This window comes from Numida meleagris, chromosome 2 (genome assembly GCF_002078875.1).
Source record: "Numida meleagris isolate 19003 breed g44 Domestic line chromosome 2, NumMel1.0, whole genome shotgun sequence".
NCBI lineage: Eukaryota > Metazoa > Chordata > Aves > Galliformes > Numididae > Numida > Numida meleagris.
The window spans coordinates 44,794,170-44,809,612 of record NC_034410.1 but is presented as its reverse complement, the minus strand read 5'-3'; the positions used below and the strand labels follow the sequence as shown (position 1 = coordinate 44,809,612).

The 15,443-nt window shown below is 36.7% G+C and overlaps 1 protein-coding gene across 14 annotated transcripts in view; it reads left to right on the top strand.

The window, feature by feature from the left end:
• Nucleotides 1-15,443, top strand: part of CLASP2 (cytoplasmic linker associated protein 2) — a 142,163-nt gene that overhangs the window by 71,377 nt on the left and 55,343 nt on the right. For all 14 annotated transcript variants that reach the window (XM_021386640.1, XM_021386636.1, XM_021386639.1 and 11 more), the window contains 7 exons: nt 2,795-2,887; nt 3,681-3,826; nt 5,171-5,306; nt 8,812-8,882; nt 10,798-10,857; nt 13,292-13,369; nt 13,979-14,146. In XM_021386640.1, the coding sequence (XP_021242315.1) occupies nt 2,795-2,887; nt 3,681-3,826; nt 5,171-5,306; nt 8,812-8,882; nt 10,798-10,857; nt 13,292-13,369; nt 13,979-14,146 (752 nt within the window). The remainder of the gene's footprint in view (nt 1-2,794; nt 2,888-3,680; nt 3,827-5,170; nt 5,307-8,811; nt 8,883-10,797; nt 10,858-13,291; nt 13,370-13,978; nt 14,147-15,443) is intronic.

The window sequence follows — 15,443 nt, the reverse complement described above, 5'->3', positions numbered from 1 at the left end:
AACAAATTTAATTGTGTAAGCATATGACATTGAGACTTACAAAAAAAGTATAATTGTTGTCTGCACACAAAATTTCACAAGAGTATAAAGCATAATTAATCAAAGGCAGGGAAAAAAGATTAAAAAATTAACTTCTGTTGTTTTGAAACTACGTATGGAGAATATATTTGGGATTTTTAGTGGAAAAATTTTAATTTTGTTATGATTAAAATTAGGCCACTTACTAAATTGCTCATTAAAAAGCCAATTTGAATAGCAATTTGACTTTGTGTAGATCTAATTCTGTTTTTGCTGGGTAATCAAAATATTAAATTCTTTGCCTAGGCATGTGAGTGGGTCTGACTTAAAGCCATTGTACATGTTTGCTTCTGTGCTTGTCTATTGCCTAGCAATTACAATCCTGTGGCATTAAATTGAGCTCATGGACGCAGGTTCTTCATCAGCTGAGAACAAAAATTGGCCTGTTTTGAGGGCCCACTCAGTGAGACAGCTTACAAAAGGTATTTGTAGCTTTACCAGAACCTCAGACTTAATGTGTACGCTAAAGAGATCCTAGTTAGCTGCTGTTAAAGGACATGATCATGCTTCCCATGTGGTCACGTTTTACTTTTGGGATAAGTTGGCATGGACTGCTAAACTGACATATCTTACTGTATGTTAAAGCCCTGAATTAGGAACAAGACATAGCAAGGTAGGTGGTGGTAAAGAGGGAACCTGAGGAGCTTGAATTGCATCACAAATTCTGATGGCATCAGAGTCACCATAACATGAAACTGCATCTTTGCTTTGCCAGTGACGTCTCTCTTCCACTTTTAAAATGAAAGTAAGAATTTCCTTTTGATGATAGGCAATTTCATCAAATTAGTTTTCCATTGAGATATATGTAATATTTATTCTTAACAGTGTTGTACCTGTGGAAGTAAAAGTTAAAGCAAATGAGTTTGTAATAACTATTGTACACTACCAGCGTACACAAACATATATTAAATGATGATACGAAACTCAAGTGTGATTTTTGTGAGTAGTGGAGTAGAATGTGTTCGATGCTTGTACCCACTGTTTTCATTAAATTCACTCTTTTAAAATAAGTTATGCATCAAATGTTTATTGACTCCTAACGAGGAAGAGTCATGTAATCATGAGCAGTATAGTCTTTTTTATAGTTGCAGTTGTGTCCCATGTACACGTATAGAATTGCAGAAGCTTACACAGCTGTGTTAAATTCTGTGCGTAAAGCATATTCATGTAGTGTTCTCTGCATGAAGCTGGCCTCAGTGCCCTAACTCTTCATAAACAGAAGTAATTTCTACCCTCCTTTTTGGAAAATTTAAATATGCAGGTGTTCTAAAGCACAGACATTTTCCACCTCCTAAGTACTGCAGCATGAAATACAGAGGCCTTCATTACTGTGTTTTGTTATCAAAGCATAGGAGGAAAGGTAGACATTAGTCATTTAATTCAGTGTACTCAGGGTGTTGGAAAGCTGGTCGTTTGAAATTGCCCAGGAAAAAAAATATTTTATGAAAAATATGGATTTGGCTTAACTGTAATACAGAAGAGAGAGACATTCCTAAATCTTATTTAGAATAAAATGAAGGATGTGTCTATACCCACAGAACAGTGTATTCAAGGGACCAGCGTAAAAGTCCATGCAAAGCAAGGTGTTCCTAACCATTGGTCCTCATCTCCGCTATGCACTGTGCTCTTGAACATACAGAAATGATATCTTGGATTTAAGCAGGTAATTAGTGAGAATCAGGTACTACTGTTGAGCTTCTACGTAAGTTCTAATGCTTGCTTCCACTTCATAGGGCATGGGTCTCCTGGAAGTCCTGCAATGTATCTGCCAGACCCGTGTGGATGTCTCATATGGTACCAGATGCCTGTGTCTGGGCAACTGAATGTAGTTCAGTATGTTTATGTAAACAACTTTGGATCCAAGAAACTGGAAGTCTTTAGCTGAAAATATGTTGCTGAAAAAATTCTGGCCAGATCAGTTTTCAGTAGTTTGCTCCGTATCTCCTTCATATTATTCTGAAGCTGGGGGGAAAAAATCCTTAAGTTTTGCATACTCAGTGAAAGCAGAAAAGAGTATGCCGTCCGATCTGTCTCCCCTTATATTCTCATACTTAAATCTGGTAAAAATGTATTATGTCTATTAACATGACTACTCTGCTACGTAGAGAATAGAGAACTTTGTTTGGAGGCTGCTCCTTACATTTACTTGCTGATGCATAAGTTAATAAAAGATAGGCTTAGAATAGCAATACATACGGAATCTGTTGAAGCTTTTAATGTATATATATATATATTTTTAGACATTTTTCATTTTAATGTTGACTAGTAGCCCAGTTAAGTCCTTATAGAGTCACACACTCTGAGTCCCTGCTCCAAGAGATTTGTAATCAGGTGGTTGATTACCATTTGTAACAGTGGATATGAGAATGAAATTGAAGTGCAAAGATTATTGAAAATCTCCACTCATAATTAATTATAATCTGAAAAAAAGGCAAAAAAAAAAAAAAAAGGAATGAAATTCTTAAGAAAGGTGAAATTCTTATGAAAGGCAAAATCTTGAGGAAAACGTTGATTCTTCTTTTCTGTTAGTGAGTATTCACTACTCAGTGTTATCCTCAATATTTGCTTTAAATGGCTTTTAATACCACTTACATTGTTCTCTGGAGTTGTCTAAGAAGGGCAAGATTTTCAGAATTATAATGGAATTTTCAGTCTTCTTAAACCAGCTTCTTTCATCAGGTTAACTGGGAATTTTTCTGTGTTTTTAATATTCCAGATCTATTCTAGTCGAGAACTTGAAGAAACATTGAACAAAATCAGGGAAATCCTCTCAGATGACAAACATGATTGGGATCAACGAACCAATGCGGTAAACCTTTTATCTGATTTCAAGTATGGGTGGTTGTATTTTCTAACGTATGGATGATGACTGGATATTTTAAAATGCTTTTCTTAGTGAGAATGCTCACAACACTCAAAGACAATGCAGTTTTACATTTTAAAACCACCAGTTTCCATGTGTCAAATCATTTCAGAATAAGCTTTTAAGCAAGTGTTTTTTAAAGGGCTGGGATATATTTTTGTTGATATTTAAGTGAAAACTTTTCCAAAAGCCCTCCTAGGTATTTTTGGGGGTTTTTTTTTCAGTTCTTCAAAATTACATACTCTGCAGGTAGACTGCTAGCACCAGTACCTCTTGTATGGCTATAATAAATTTTACTTATGGAATTAAAATGTCTGTGTATACGTGGCATTTATATTCTTCATCTGGTTTATGGTATCTTAATAAGTATTCAGAAATAGGTATGTGAACACAGTTGTTTATATGTATATTTGTAGACTGAGATGTAAGACTTTTTAGCTCCAGAATTCATGTAATAATTTTTTTAACTGTTTTTAAATTACTTCCATATACTTGAAAATATGATTTCCTTTAAGTTCTGTATTGTTGACTAGCATAATGTTCCTCTTTGTGGAAGTAGACTTTTCTGGACACAGCTGCACTTTTCATACGCTTAAACATTTTCATACATGGTTGTCTCAAGAGCTACCTAAAACTTTGAAACTGGAGACATACATATATGCATTTTTACAACAATTTAATATTTTTAAAGAGAATATGTATTAGTAGTGTGCTAAACTAAATGCCTTATATTTTTTAGCTCAAGAAAGTTCGGTCGTTGCTTGTTGCTGGGGCTGCACAATATGATGGGTTTTTCCAGCATTTACGGTTGTTGGATGGTGCGTTCAAGCTGTCAGCCAAGGATCTGAGATCCCAGGTGGTTAGAGAAGCATGTATTACTGTAGCGTAAGTATAGTTTTACATTTGTTTGTGTGCATTGCTAGATTTTAGTGTGAATTTGACTGTGAGGTGCTTGGGAAGGATTGTCTTGCTGTACACTGTTACTGATAAAGAGTCAAGATCTGAAGCTGTAGAGAAAATGTAACAGAAACATTTCAAAGTAATTTGTTCTTTTAGGTGATAAATATAGCCAGTAATCCTTGTAAAAGGCTGTATGTGAAGAGGAAGTTACCGTCACTAGACCAAGTATTTAGTGTTAGTACAAACTGCAGTAAGTACTGCTGTAATGTTGGGGGTTAGTCTCAAAAGCACTTGAGTGTTTGGCGTAGGACTTTACTGTGACTTTAAAAGTGGGCTGCTCTGTGTTTTGTGCCCTTCCACTTGACTTGAATTGTCTCAGATGTGATTAAAAAGGTAAAATTCAAGTGAAAGTCTAAATAGAACTTTATACATTTCAGTGAGACAATAATCTTTTAATTTCCATGACAATCTTAAGAGCCCTGACTAACAGAATTAAGACCTCTGCCCTCATTATCATGGGGTATAAGTTGGGGGAGGAGGGGAAGCTCTGTGTTTACAGCAAGGCAGTTTTTCCCACTTCCATCCTTTCTGTGGCTTTATTGCCCCTTTATGAAGGCATTAATGTACCTACTGGTACGCAGTGGCTGTGTACGTCCCAGAATTCACCCTTACTTTTCTGGCCTTATGGTAGAACAGACCATGGAGAGCTTCTGGTGCATACAGCAATCCTTGCCAGGGAAATTCAGGATTTGAGAAAATAATGTTTGCTTCCTAGTGTGAAGTCAGTAGTAGTGTAAGTATACTGTGTAAATGTCCTCATCCAGACCTAAAAGTTAGGAATTTTTCACAATCCCTAAAACACTGATGTATTTATTGTCACTTCCACATTCTTTTTATATTTACAGTCTGCCTGTATGGAAGCATTTGTTGTCACCACTGGACAATATTGTTACTCTGTGCTGTATGTGTTACCATATTTGTTAATACTGAAATTATAACATCGAAAAAGTGAAGGAGTACATTTTTATGGATAGCTTGCTATGATAAATTCAGTTTTGCCAGCATTTTGGTGAGAATATTAGCTTTTCAAATTGTGGTATTTGTTTTTCATTATGAAATAAAGTTACATAGTTAAACCTTCTAATGTGTCTGCTAATAAAAATGTTCTGCGAATCCTGCATTTCCAGTGAGGCAAAGACTTGGAAATAACAAGATCAAGAAATTCTGCTGTTTAGTAAGATAATGTTAAAACCACAAAATACATTGTACATTTTACGTAATTAAGAAATTAATTTCAACTAATCAGCTCTATTTCTTTTTCCTGCATAGCCATCTTTCAACTGTTCTGGGAAACAAGTTTGATCATGGCGCTGAAGCTATTGTGCCTACTCTTTTTAATCTGGTTCCCAACAGCGCCAAAGTGATGGCAACTTCTGGGTGTGCAGCCATTAGATTCATTATTCGGGTAGGTGTTCTGCTTTTGTTGTGCTTGTTAGAAATAGTCAGATAGCTGCTCTTAGTAGAGATATGACCAATTTGGAAATATTAGAATTATCTAATAATTTTTTAAAGACTGTTTAACACTGGATAACTAATTTTCCTTCTGAGAAGACAAATACTATTTATCATTGGCATCAAACAACAATGTTATCACGGTAAAGATACTATTAGTACAAAAAGCTAGTCTGTTTTCATGATTTTTACAGACTTAGTTGTATTTTTTTGAAAAAGGCAATTTCAAAAGTTAACTGACGTTTTGCAAAAGGCAGAGCAAGCTACCAGTCAACAGGCTTAGAATAGATTGTTGGAAAAAGTTCTTTTCACAAGAGAATTATAATTTATAACACATCTAGAATCAATACATGAATATATTGATATGTAGCATTAATGTACATTAATAAATAATTTACGTCTTTACATATATGTATTACATATATAAATAAAATATTTATTACATGGAGTTCATAATAGAATGTTGAAGAGGTCAGACATGTATCGATAAGATCAGAAGGCACAAGTTCATCGAAGGAAAAGCACAGCAGAGATTTTTAATCCTTGAGTTTGGAACTTTCTAAGTTTTTGATTCCTTAAAGCTGTAACGTATAGAGGAGAATATTGTATGCTAGCTGTGTTTTTTTTATTGTCTGCTCCTTAAGCATCTACTACCAACCTGTGTCTGAGCCAACATACTTAACTGGACTTCTGGAACTTGTACTGCCATATTTATGTTCTGTATAGGAGTGGGAGGTTGTCTGTAGTTTTACATTACATGCTGTGTTGTTCTTTACTTACTTATGCAAGACGCTTAGTTCTGCTCACTGTCATCACTGTAACAGTGTGACAGTTGTAATTTTCAAAATTTTTAGGAAATTAAGTATTTTGATGACTCACACATTCTGTTACCATGCTCATTATGTTTTGGAATCTGTAGTTATCATTCAGTCTGACCATGCCTCTAAGAAGGTATTCTTGAGACTTTCTGCCTCATGTTGACATCAGCACTTGGGCTAAGAAGTATCAGTATTTCCCTCCCAGTGTTTTATAGTGCACATGGAGATGACTGACGGCATAGAGTTGAGAGAGGAGGAAGGAATACACCCTTATGTAGTATGGTTACTGTTCTGAGAGAAGAATATCATTCACAGTCACATTAGATGAGTTCAGACATTTAGGAAAATAACTCTGTCTTCTTACTTATGGAGGCAAATCAATCGCTAGAAAAGCAACATGAAATTAAAAAATCACTAAATTATGTTAAATTGGCTTTATTGGTTCGTTTGAAGATGAGCCTATGCATCAGCTATAGCTGCCCTGATTTTGTAGAAACTTCTGTTATATTTAGCTGTTATATTTACTTTTAACATACAAGGATAGAGATATGGAACAGGAAAATCCTATCCATTCTGTTCAAATACTCAACAAATAAATGGCATATGCAGGGTGTTTTGACAGTCAGAAAATTCAGACCTCAGTGGAAAAAAGGAGATCTGCCCACAGATCTCTTCCCTTGAATTAAATGAGGTCAAGGAAACTTTATGATCAGTATTTGATCCCAAGCCATTACGACTGATGTGTGCTCAAAAACTCATACCAGAAACCACTGACAGCCAGTTCACATCCTTGTGCTTTTGTATCTTGCTGCTTTGAAATTGAGTCCACAATAAAAAGAGAGCATCTGTATTATGCAGTGTTTAAACAGTTACTTGGAAGAGCTTCACCTCTCATCTTTGCCCTTTCATTGCACTTTGTATTTCATAGAATCGTAGAATCACCAAGGCTGAAAAAGACCTACAAGATCATCCAGTCCAACCGTCTACCTATCACCAATAGTTCTCACTAAACCATGTCCCTCAACACAACATCTAAACGTTCCTTGGACACCTCCAGGGTTGCTGACTCCACCACCTCCGTGGGCAGCCCATTCCAGCGCCTGACCACTCTTTCGTAGAAGTAGTATTTCTTAACATCCAGCCTGAATCTCCCCTGGCGCAACTTGAGGCCATTCCCTCTAGTCCTCCAGACAGTTCTTATACTGTAGTTTTATTTCTCTTTCTTGACTTTTATTTAGCTTACTGATTTACCTTACGTATATTTAAAAAAAAAAAATCATTATAAGGTTGCATGGTAGTGGAAAATGTTTTCTGAAGGGAGATGATTTTCAGGGTGAGTTGGAGGGAAGCATGTTATTGATGCGGCTTCAGTGGCGTATAGCTGAAAATGCACAGTCTTAAAGCTGAATAAAAGCAAGCCTGAGCCTTTGAGTCCTTTCTCAAACATTCTTCAGAAAGTATAGAGTTGATATCTCCAAAGATTTGGAACACAGAAGTTTCATACATAAAACCATTTTATTTTTTCTCCCTAGTATTACTTGTTGTTCCCTTGTAGCTGTCACATGCCATTTAAAACTATGGAAACATAAACAAAACACCAAAAAACAGTTTAAAAGTGTATCAGTAGGAACAAATGCAGCTGCTGGGCTTTCCTGGGTTTTTGGACTCATTCCCTGCTAATTCTGAAGTTGGCAGTACTCTGAGAGCTGATAATTCTTTGTCGGCTCTTTTGATTTGTGTGTTTGTATCTTGTAACAATAGCCTAAGGAGAAAAGAGTGATATGTGAGATGATAAGAGTTTTTCTGAACTGTAGTTTTGAAGCAGTTTCTATAGACGTGAAATCTGGCAATATAATAGGAGCTGTTATACAAGTTATCTGACGTATTTATTCAAGAAAGGAATAAAGAAATTAACAGAAAATGCATTTGTTGAACCATATTACTTGGAATTAAAATGGTAATGCTTTATGTCTAAAAGAAGTTAAGATGAGCTGAAGTAAGGCTCTTCTAATTCTGGATTAAATTGTTGCATCTGGATTTAATGTAGCTTATCTTAACCACTTCAAATGATAGTTCAAGGATTTCCTTTTCCCATTAGAATGTTAGGTGTTTACATTTAGATTTCATACATAAGTTTGTTTATATTATATGTCATGCCTTTCTTCTTTTATTGACATACTTTGCATTAAAAAGAATTTGATGTTTTTAACGTTAACCATATTGATTGATCATTAAAAGAAGGCCCATAATTTCAGGTTTCTTTTTGCTCCTTAACTCTGATTTTAAGACTGCTATGCCTTTATTTTTCCTTCAGGTAAAACAAATGAACAAAAAACTGTTTGGAACTCTTCTGAGGAGAAAGTTGCATTAGAGCCTTCAGATATGACTTTACACAGCTAAACATTGCGTATCGTGATGTGGTTGTTGATTCTCACTGGAAACACATTTTGCTTGATCTTGTGGGAAGGAAAAAAAGCTTAATAAATGTGTATGCTAGCAGCAGTCTCCTGTATGTAGTTTCACTAATAGTTATAAGAGATCAGTTGCAACTGTTATTGTTTCCAATTCTGTTTGAGTTAATTATTACCATACAAATTCAGGAGTGCTTTTGTCATTAACTGCTTTGTTTACTTTTTTCAGCATACCCACGTGCCCCGACTCATACCTTTAATAACAAGCAACTGTACCTCAAAATCGGTTGCAGTTAGAAGGTATGTTACAATATACTCAAATACCAAATTATTGAAGTTGTTGCTTTCTAAATATGATAGTTGTTTGTTGAAAGTAAACAGCTTTGAATACATCCAGCTATCAGCTCTGAATACAAGGAACTGTGTGTTCCAGTAAACAACAATAATGAATTTAAGCAAAGTTACTTGGACATTGTTAAGAAACAGTATTTTTCTGACATAATTAGAGATGTGCACTGTATCCTTCTGCAGAATTTATTTTAAGTATTTGTAACTCTTGTTGGAAAAAAAGTACCATTAATAAAAATAAACAAAACCGATATTGAGAGGCCTTGGGATATTGTGAGTCAGGTATGCATGTCCTCACTAAGAACCAACCTGAGCCCGTTAACTGTGGTTAGGGCTAGACCTGACAGACTTAGTGAGGTTAGCTCTTGCAGAAGCACTGCATTATACTTCTGCCTACTGCATGTAGAGGACTTTGTAAGTTCTTTGCAGTGTGGTTTGGATTCTTGTAGCTAGGCTGTCTGATACTCTGCCTAGATCAATCAGCATACCACCGCTCTGGGCTGTGGGATTGAGATAGAGGTAGGACACGGTGGATCAATCTGTTGCCATATTTAAATGCTGATGTGCATCTTTAGCACATTTTTTCAAAAAAAAAAAGATACTTTAATGCTTGATTTGGCTCTTGATGACACTCGTTGTTCCTGATAGAGTGTCATTTTTTGCACAAAATCTCACAAAAGCAGTTAATGCTGATTCGGGACCCTCTTTAACCATGAAAGCAATATAGCTGTGTGTTTGCCAGAAATAACTGAGCATCTACACTGTTTACTCTTTTTAAGCTGCGTTTGCATCCTAAGCAACTACTATCTCAACCCAAATTGTACTAACATGTTAAAACTTCCTGTTTTACTGTAAAACACTCCACAGGCTTCAGTGTTTCCACTTATTGCAGTTTTGTCAAGGAACATGGTTTCAGTTCATAATCCAGTGCATGTCAGTGAAGGCAGCCAAAATTGTTTTGTTTTCATACTGGCTTAATTCCTTCATAAAGAAAAACTAAATTTGTTACAATAATGAGAAGAATTCCTAATCCTTTCAGGGTTTCTTTGCCATGTTTTATACGTGTCCAAATGATTTGGCCAGAAGAAAAATGATATCAAACGGGTCTAAGGTGCAAAATAGCCAGAGCAAATAGAAGAGTTCCGTACCATATAGTCCACTACCTTTTGGAAGTCTTAGTTATCTACACACCTTCCAAATCTGTGTCAGTTTGATTTGTTTACCAGGATCTAGTTTCAGAGATATTTCAGAATATGCATTTGCTAATGTGTGTCTGCTGTGTTGTGAAGTATTCTGAATTAATAATAAATACAGTTAAGTAACTTAATATATTCAGTGCCAGAAAGTATTGAGGAGTACTTTCTGTGTGTATGGCCCCATATTAGTGGTGTCATGTTTTCCTTCATGGTAAATACTTTGTAATGACTTGTGGAAGGGTGGGAATAGTGTTTGGGACAGAAACATAAAGCTGGTTAAACATTATGGTGTAACTTAATAGCTGAATTTTTAAAGTATTGATATATTACTTTTTAATATTAAGATGTTATAGTTTGTGCAAATTTAAAATTTACTGATGTGTCTTGTATTTGGAGGCTAATAAAACTAACAGCACTGTGTAATAACATGACTTAAACTAAAGATGTTTAAATTTTTTGAAGTATAAGGTTTAGGTAGCTTGCACGTTTGCTTTGTATACCAATTATTTTGGCCTTTCAGTAAGCAGGCTGGTGTCCTGATTTGACAGATAAAATCAAAGCGTGTTTAAGTATTTATTTCCCTCAAGATGAAAATACTAAAGTTTCTGCTTATTCTACAAGCACATTGGAGAAATGAGTATTAATTAAAACCTTTTTTTCTGTCTTCTTAGGCGCTCCTTTGAATTTTTAGACCTGTTATTACAAGAGTGGCAAACGCATTCATTGGAAAGGTATGGGCCAATACATTTTTTCTCCAATAATAAACTGCTAATGAGTATTAATACAGAACTCTTTTAATTGAATCCTTGAATTGATTATGTTGTTGAATGTCAGCCAACCTTTCTAGCACAGCAGGTCATATGGCTCATTCAGGTGCTAGGGAGAAGGAAATCTGTATGCTCCAACCTTGATTTCCGGTGGCCTCTTCTCCTTATCTTCCCCCTCTCCTCCTATATTCCATATGAGCAATTACTCTTCTTCTGAAAAAATTTGTGAATCCTTTTCTTCCTATCCGTGCTAGAGCAGCATCCCAAATTGTTCTTTCTCATCCTGTTGTGGAGGATGAGAAGAAGGGAAGCCTGAGGACTCAACCAGCTTCTCTGGCTCAGAAACAGAAGACATTTCTGATTTGCTCAATTTTAATTTTTCTTGTCTCAGTTTGACCAAAGCTCTCATGTAGAAGCATTTCTGGAATGACACAGGTTTTGCCCTGCCAATTCTGTTGGGAGGTGCTCATACTTCACCATGATGCCCACGTCATCACAGTGACATCGCTGTGTGTCACCCAACAGGCTGACATGAGCAGCCAGAGCAGATGTCACTGACCAGCACTTGTTGTTGGTCCTGCACACAGCAAGAGATGTTTGAACTTGAGTCAAGTAGCAAAGAAAATAGCAATCTCTTCCCAGTTTGTTGCCATGTGTTGCAAATGCTCTGTGATTTTAATAGCACAGCTTCTGCAAGCCATTAGCATCTGGTGGTGTATCTTCATAGTATCATTTATCTCCCAGAGGCTGCCCTAAATGACATTAAGTGCATTTTGCTGATGACATAAATGGGAGATAAGCAACCCTGTTTGGTTCCTCTGCTTTTATTGGTTTTTCTAGAGATCTAGAAAGCAAGGTAACCAAATCAGTGATGTTCTTTAGGCCTTTTAAATCACACCCCTCTCTACAGGATCAGGTGCTTTATCTGTCAAGGAAAGGCTTGGTCTGGGGATGGTGTCTGGATGCGGGATTCAAGTGTATGCTAAGTTTGAGGACACTGCTAAATTGGAGGAGCTGTTGACTCTCTTAAAGGCAAACAGATCTTAGAATCATAGAATCATATAATCACAGAGGTTGAAAAAGATCTCCAAGATCATCTAGTCCAACAGTCCACCTACCACCAATATTTCCCTACTAAACCATGTCCCTTAGTACCACATGTAAACGTCCTGAACATCTTGACCAATGTGATGGCTCAGCAATCACGAAGTACATGGAGTTGAACAAGAGCAAGTGCCAAATTCTGCATCTGGGGTGGAGCACCCCAGGATTTATGTACAGACCTGGGGACAAAGAGGCAGGCGAGCCACCCCACAGAAAGGGGTCTGGGAGTTCCTGATGGCTGACATCAAGTTGAATCTTAGTCAGCACTGTGCCCTGGACACCCAAAGGGCCAACTGTACCTGGGGATGATGCGTCAGGCCCACATTGCCATCCAGGTGAGGGAAGGGGTTGTCCCACTGTGCTCTGTGCTGTGTGGCCTCACCTCCAGCACTGGGTGTGGGTTTGGGCACTGCAGTATGAGAAGGATGTAAAAATGTTGGAGAGCATCCGAAGGAGGGTTATAAAGGTGGTGAAGGATCTGGAGGGCAAGGTGTACGAGGAGAGGCTGTGGTCCCTTGGTTTGCTCAGCCCAGAGCTGAGGGGAGGTCTCATGGCGGCTGCAGCTCCTCACAGGGAGCGGAGGGGCAGCGCTGAGCTCTGCTCTCTGTGACAGCGACAGGGCCTGAGGGAACGGCATGGAGCTGTGTCAGGGGAGGGGCTGCTGGGGGTTAGGGAAAGGGTCTGCACCAAAAGGTGATATGTATGGAACAAGCTCCCCAGAGCAGTGGTCAATGGCACTGAACTTGCCAGAGTTGAAGAGGCATCTGAACAGTGCTCTCAGACATAGGGTTAGAATTTTGGGTTGTCCTGTGTGGAGGCAGGAGTTGGATTCGGTGATTCTTGTGGGTGCCTTCCAACATGGTATATTCTTCTGTTCTTCCAGAATCTCTTTGATTCAAGGAAGTGAACTATTGAAATATCTGTATATTTATGCATAGTCAGCATTTCAAGGAAGCATCTTAAAAGGCTGGTTAAAGAAAACAAGAAGTGTGTTTTCATCTGTTTGTTTTCTTTTGTTTTGAAAAAAACTACATTTGTCTGCCTTCACTGTAGCCTTTACTTTTTTAGAAAACATAGCTTATGCCTTCAGAAAAGGAAATATCTGGGAAGCCTACGTAAGCCTCTACAGCAGGTGCAGTTATATCATCAGCATGCTTAAGCATTTGTTTACTTCATACCTTAGAACTTCTCTCTACTTTCTTTTTTTTACTTTAATATATTAACTATTTAAAATTTACTACTTTAGAATTGAATTTGGGGGAGCAAAATAGTATGAAGCATGTTTGTCTTCTAGGCATGCAGCTGTCTTAGTTGAAACGATCAAGAAGGGCATTCATGATGCTGATGCAGAAGCAAGAGTGGAGGCAAGGAAGTAAGTTTGTACTACTTTGTGTTCTGAAAATTTGTAGATTTTTCATGAGGGGTAGAGAGGTGAAAATATGTGATATGTTAGCCACATTTGATTGCTTACCTGTGAAGAAAAGGGCATAAGTTAGGTTGAAAAGTTATATTTCTGTTCTTAGAGCCTTGAATTAACATTTGATTTCTATTGTAAAAAAAAATGCTTTAAAGATGGAGGCAATTGCTACCTTCTTAAAGCATTTGAAGATTCTTGTGAAAGAGGAGAAATAATGTTTGATATTGCTGTATAATCATTCTTTTTTTTTCCCAGGAATTAAGTCATCAAAATTTTTTTCAGTGTTTTCACTGGTGTAGGCCAGAGTAGAATTACTCCTCATTATCCACAGAATCAATAAGTGAATGGAGAATTTCAGAGGATAGAGAGACTCAGTTATTTTTGAAATGATATCTTAGGTCAGTTTAGTTGGTTTCTTAATGAGCTGGTGAGTTGTGTCTTGTACTTTATGTCTTTTCAATTTAAGTTCCTTTTCCTCTCATCCCTTGTAATCTCCAACATCCTGACTATATTTTGAAGAAAATAAAGAACAGTTACAGTTGGTTGTTTTCTTTTTTTTTGCAGGGCTTATTTGGGTCTTAGAAATCACTTTCCTAGTGAAGCAGAGACTCTGTACAATTCTCTTGAGCCACCTTATCAAAGAAGCCTCCAGACATACTTGAAGAATTCTGGCAGTATAGCATCTCTCCCTCAGTCAGACAGGTCATCTTCTAGCTCACAGGAGAGCCTCAAGTAAGGGTCACTTACCTGCTTCTGAGTCTAAAGAAATTATTTTATTTTTTACAAAAATGTTATTCGGAAATGATTAATTACTCTTGTTTAAGTTAATCTGTATTGCTTACCTGAAAATTAAAAATGTTGTTAAAAAGTATTGTTAATGAGTTGCTAGTAATGTTAGAAACTAAGTTACATAGAAATTAAACTTTTAAAATATCCTTAAGCTACCAAGTGTTACTTCCTGTACTGCAGGATATGTAAGTTTCCAGGTATTTGAACTTAAACATTACAGAAAGGAAGGGGTAGAACAATAAATAGAAGTAGTTATGATGCAGGAAATGTATTTTTAATTGAGTTTTGAGTAATTTTGTACTTAGATGGATGTTATTTTCCTGTGTTATGCAAAACTAAGTTTTTAGCTTCTAGCATTGATAACAAGTTCTCCCTGCATTTACTAACCTAGGAAATAGGGGCAGGGTCTTACTATGTCTAATTCTTTGTGATTTTTGACTCGCTGTACTTGCAGATCTTCTAGATCATTGATTAAAAATAATTGTAAAGGAGATTATGAGATGGAGAAAATATAGTGACTTGTCCCTGCAAGACAAGCTCTGTCTACTTAAATGAAATGTCATTTGCAGTAGATTGTGGAAGTGATGAAATTATAACAGTTGTCTAGGACTTTGTGGAGCTCATTGTAAGGTCAGGCAATCAGGACTTGCGCAACAAAATACTTCCCAAAGGCCAGGTATTAATATTAGGAAATCATTCTATATTGTTGTTGATAGTTAGCTGCAGATACGTAATACTCTGTGACAAGTTACCTAATAATTCTGAAATCTACATTATCCTTGAGCACCTGAGCAAGTAACTCAGGTAAATACACAGTACTATGCAGCTTCTCCCAGCCTTGCCTTTTTTGTATTTAAAAATACAAAGACTTCCCCTCTTTCATCCATTTTTCCTTGCTATTGCAGACACCAGATTATTTGTTATATACCAGTCGTGTTTGTTTAGCTCCTGCACTTTCTCCGTGACAGCTGATTTTGAAGATCAGCTCTGTGGTTAAATAAGACCCTGTAGTGGCAGCCTTAAATATTTCTGTAACCTGAACTTTGTATTATCAGAGGAGAAATGCTCTGTGATGAAGATCTAATTTCATAAAATATAAAAGATGTTCTAATAAAATGATTGTGTTTTCAGTCTGTATTAAATGTTTTTCTCCAAAATATTCAGAGAAAGTAGTAGGGGAGAGAAAAAACCAAGAGCTTTTCTTTTTCCTTTTACTGTCTCATTTCATTGTGTATTATTG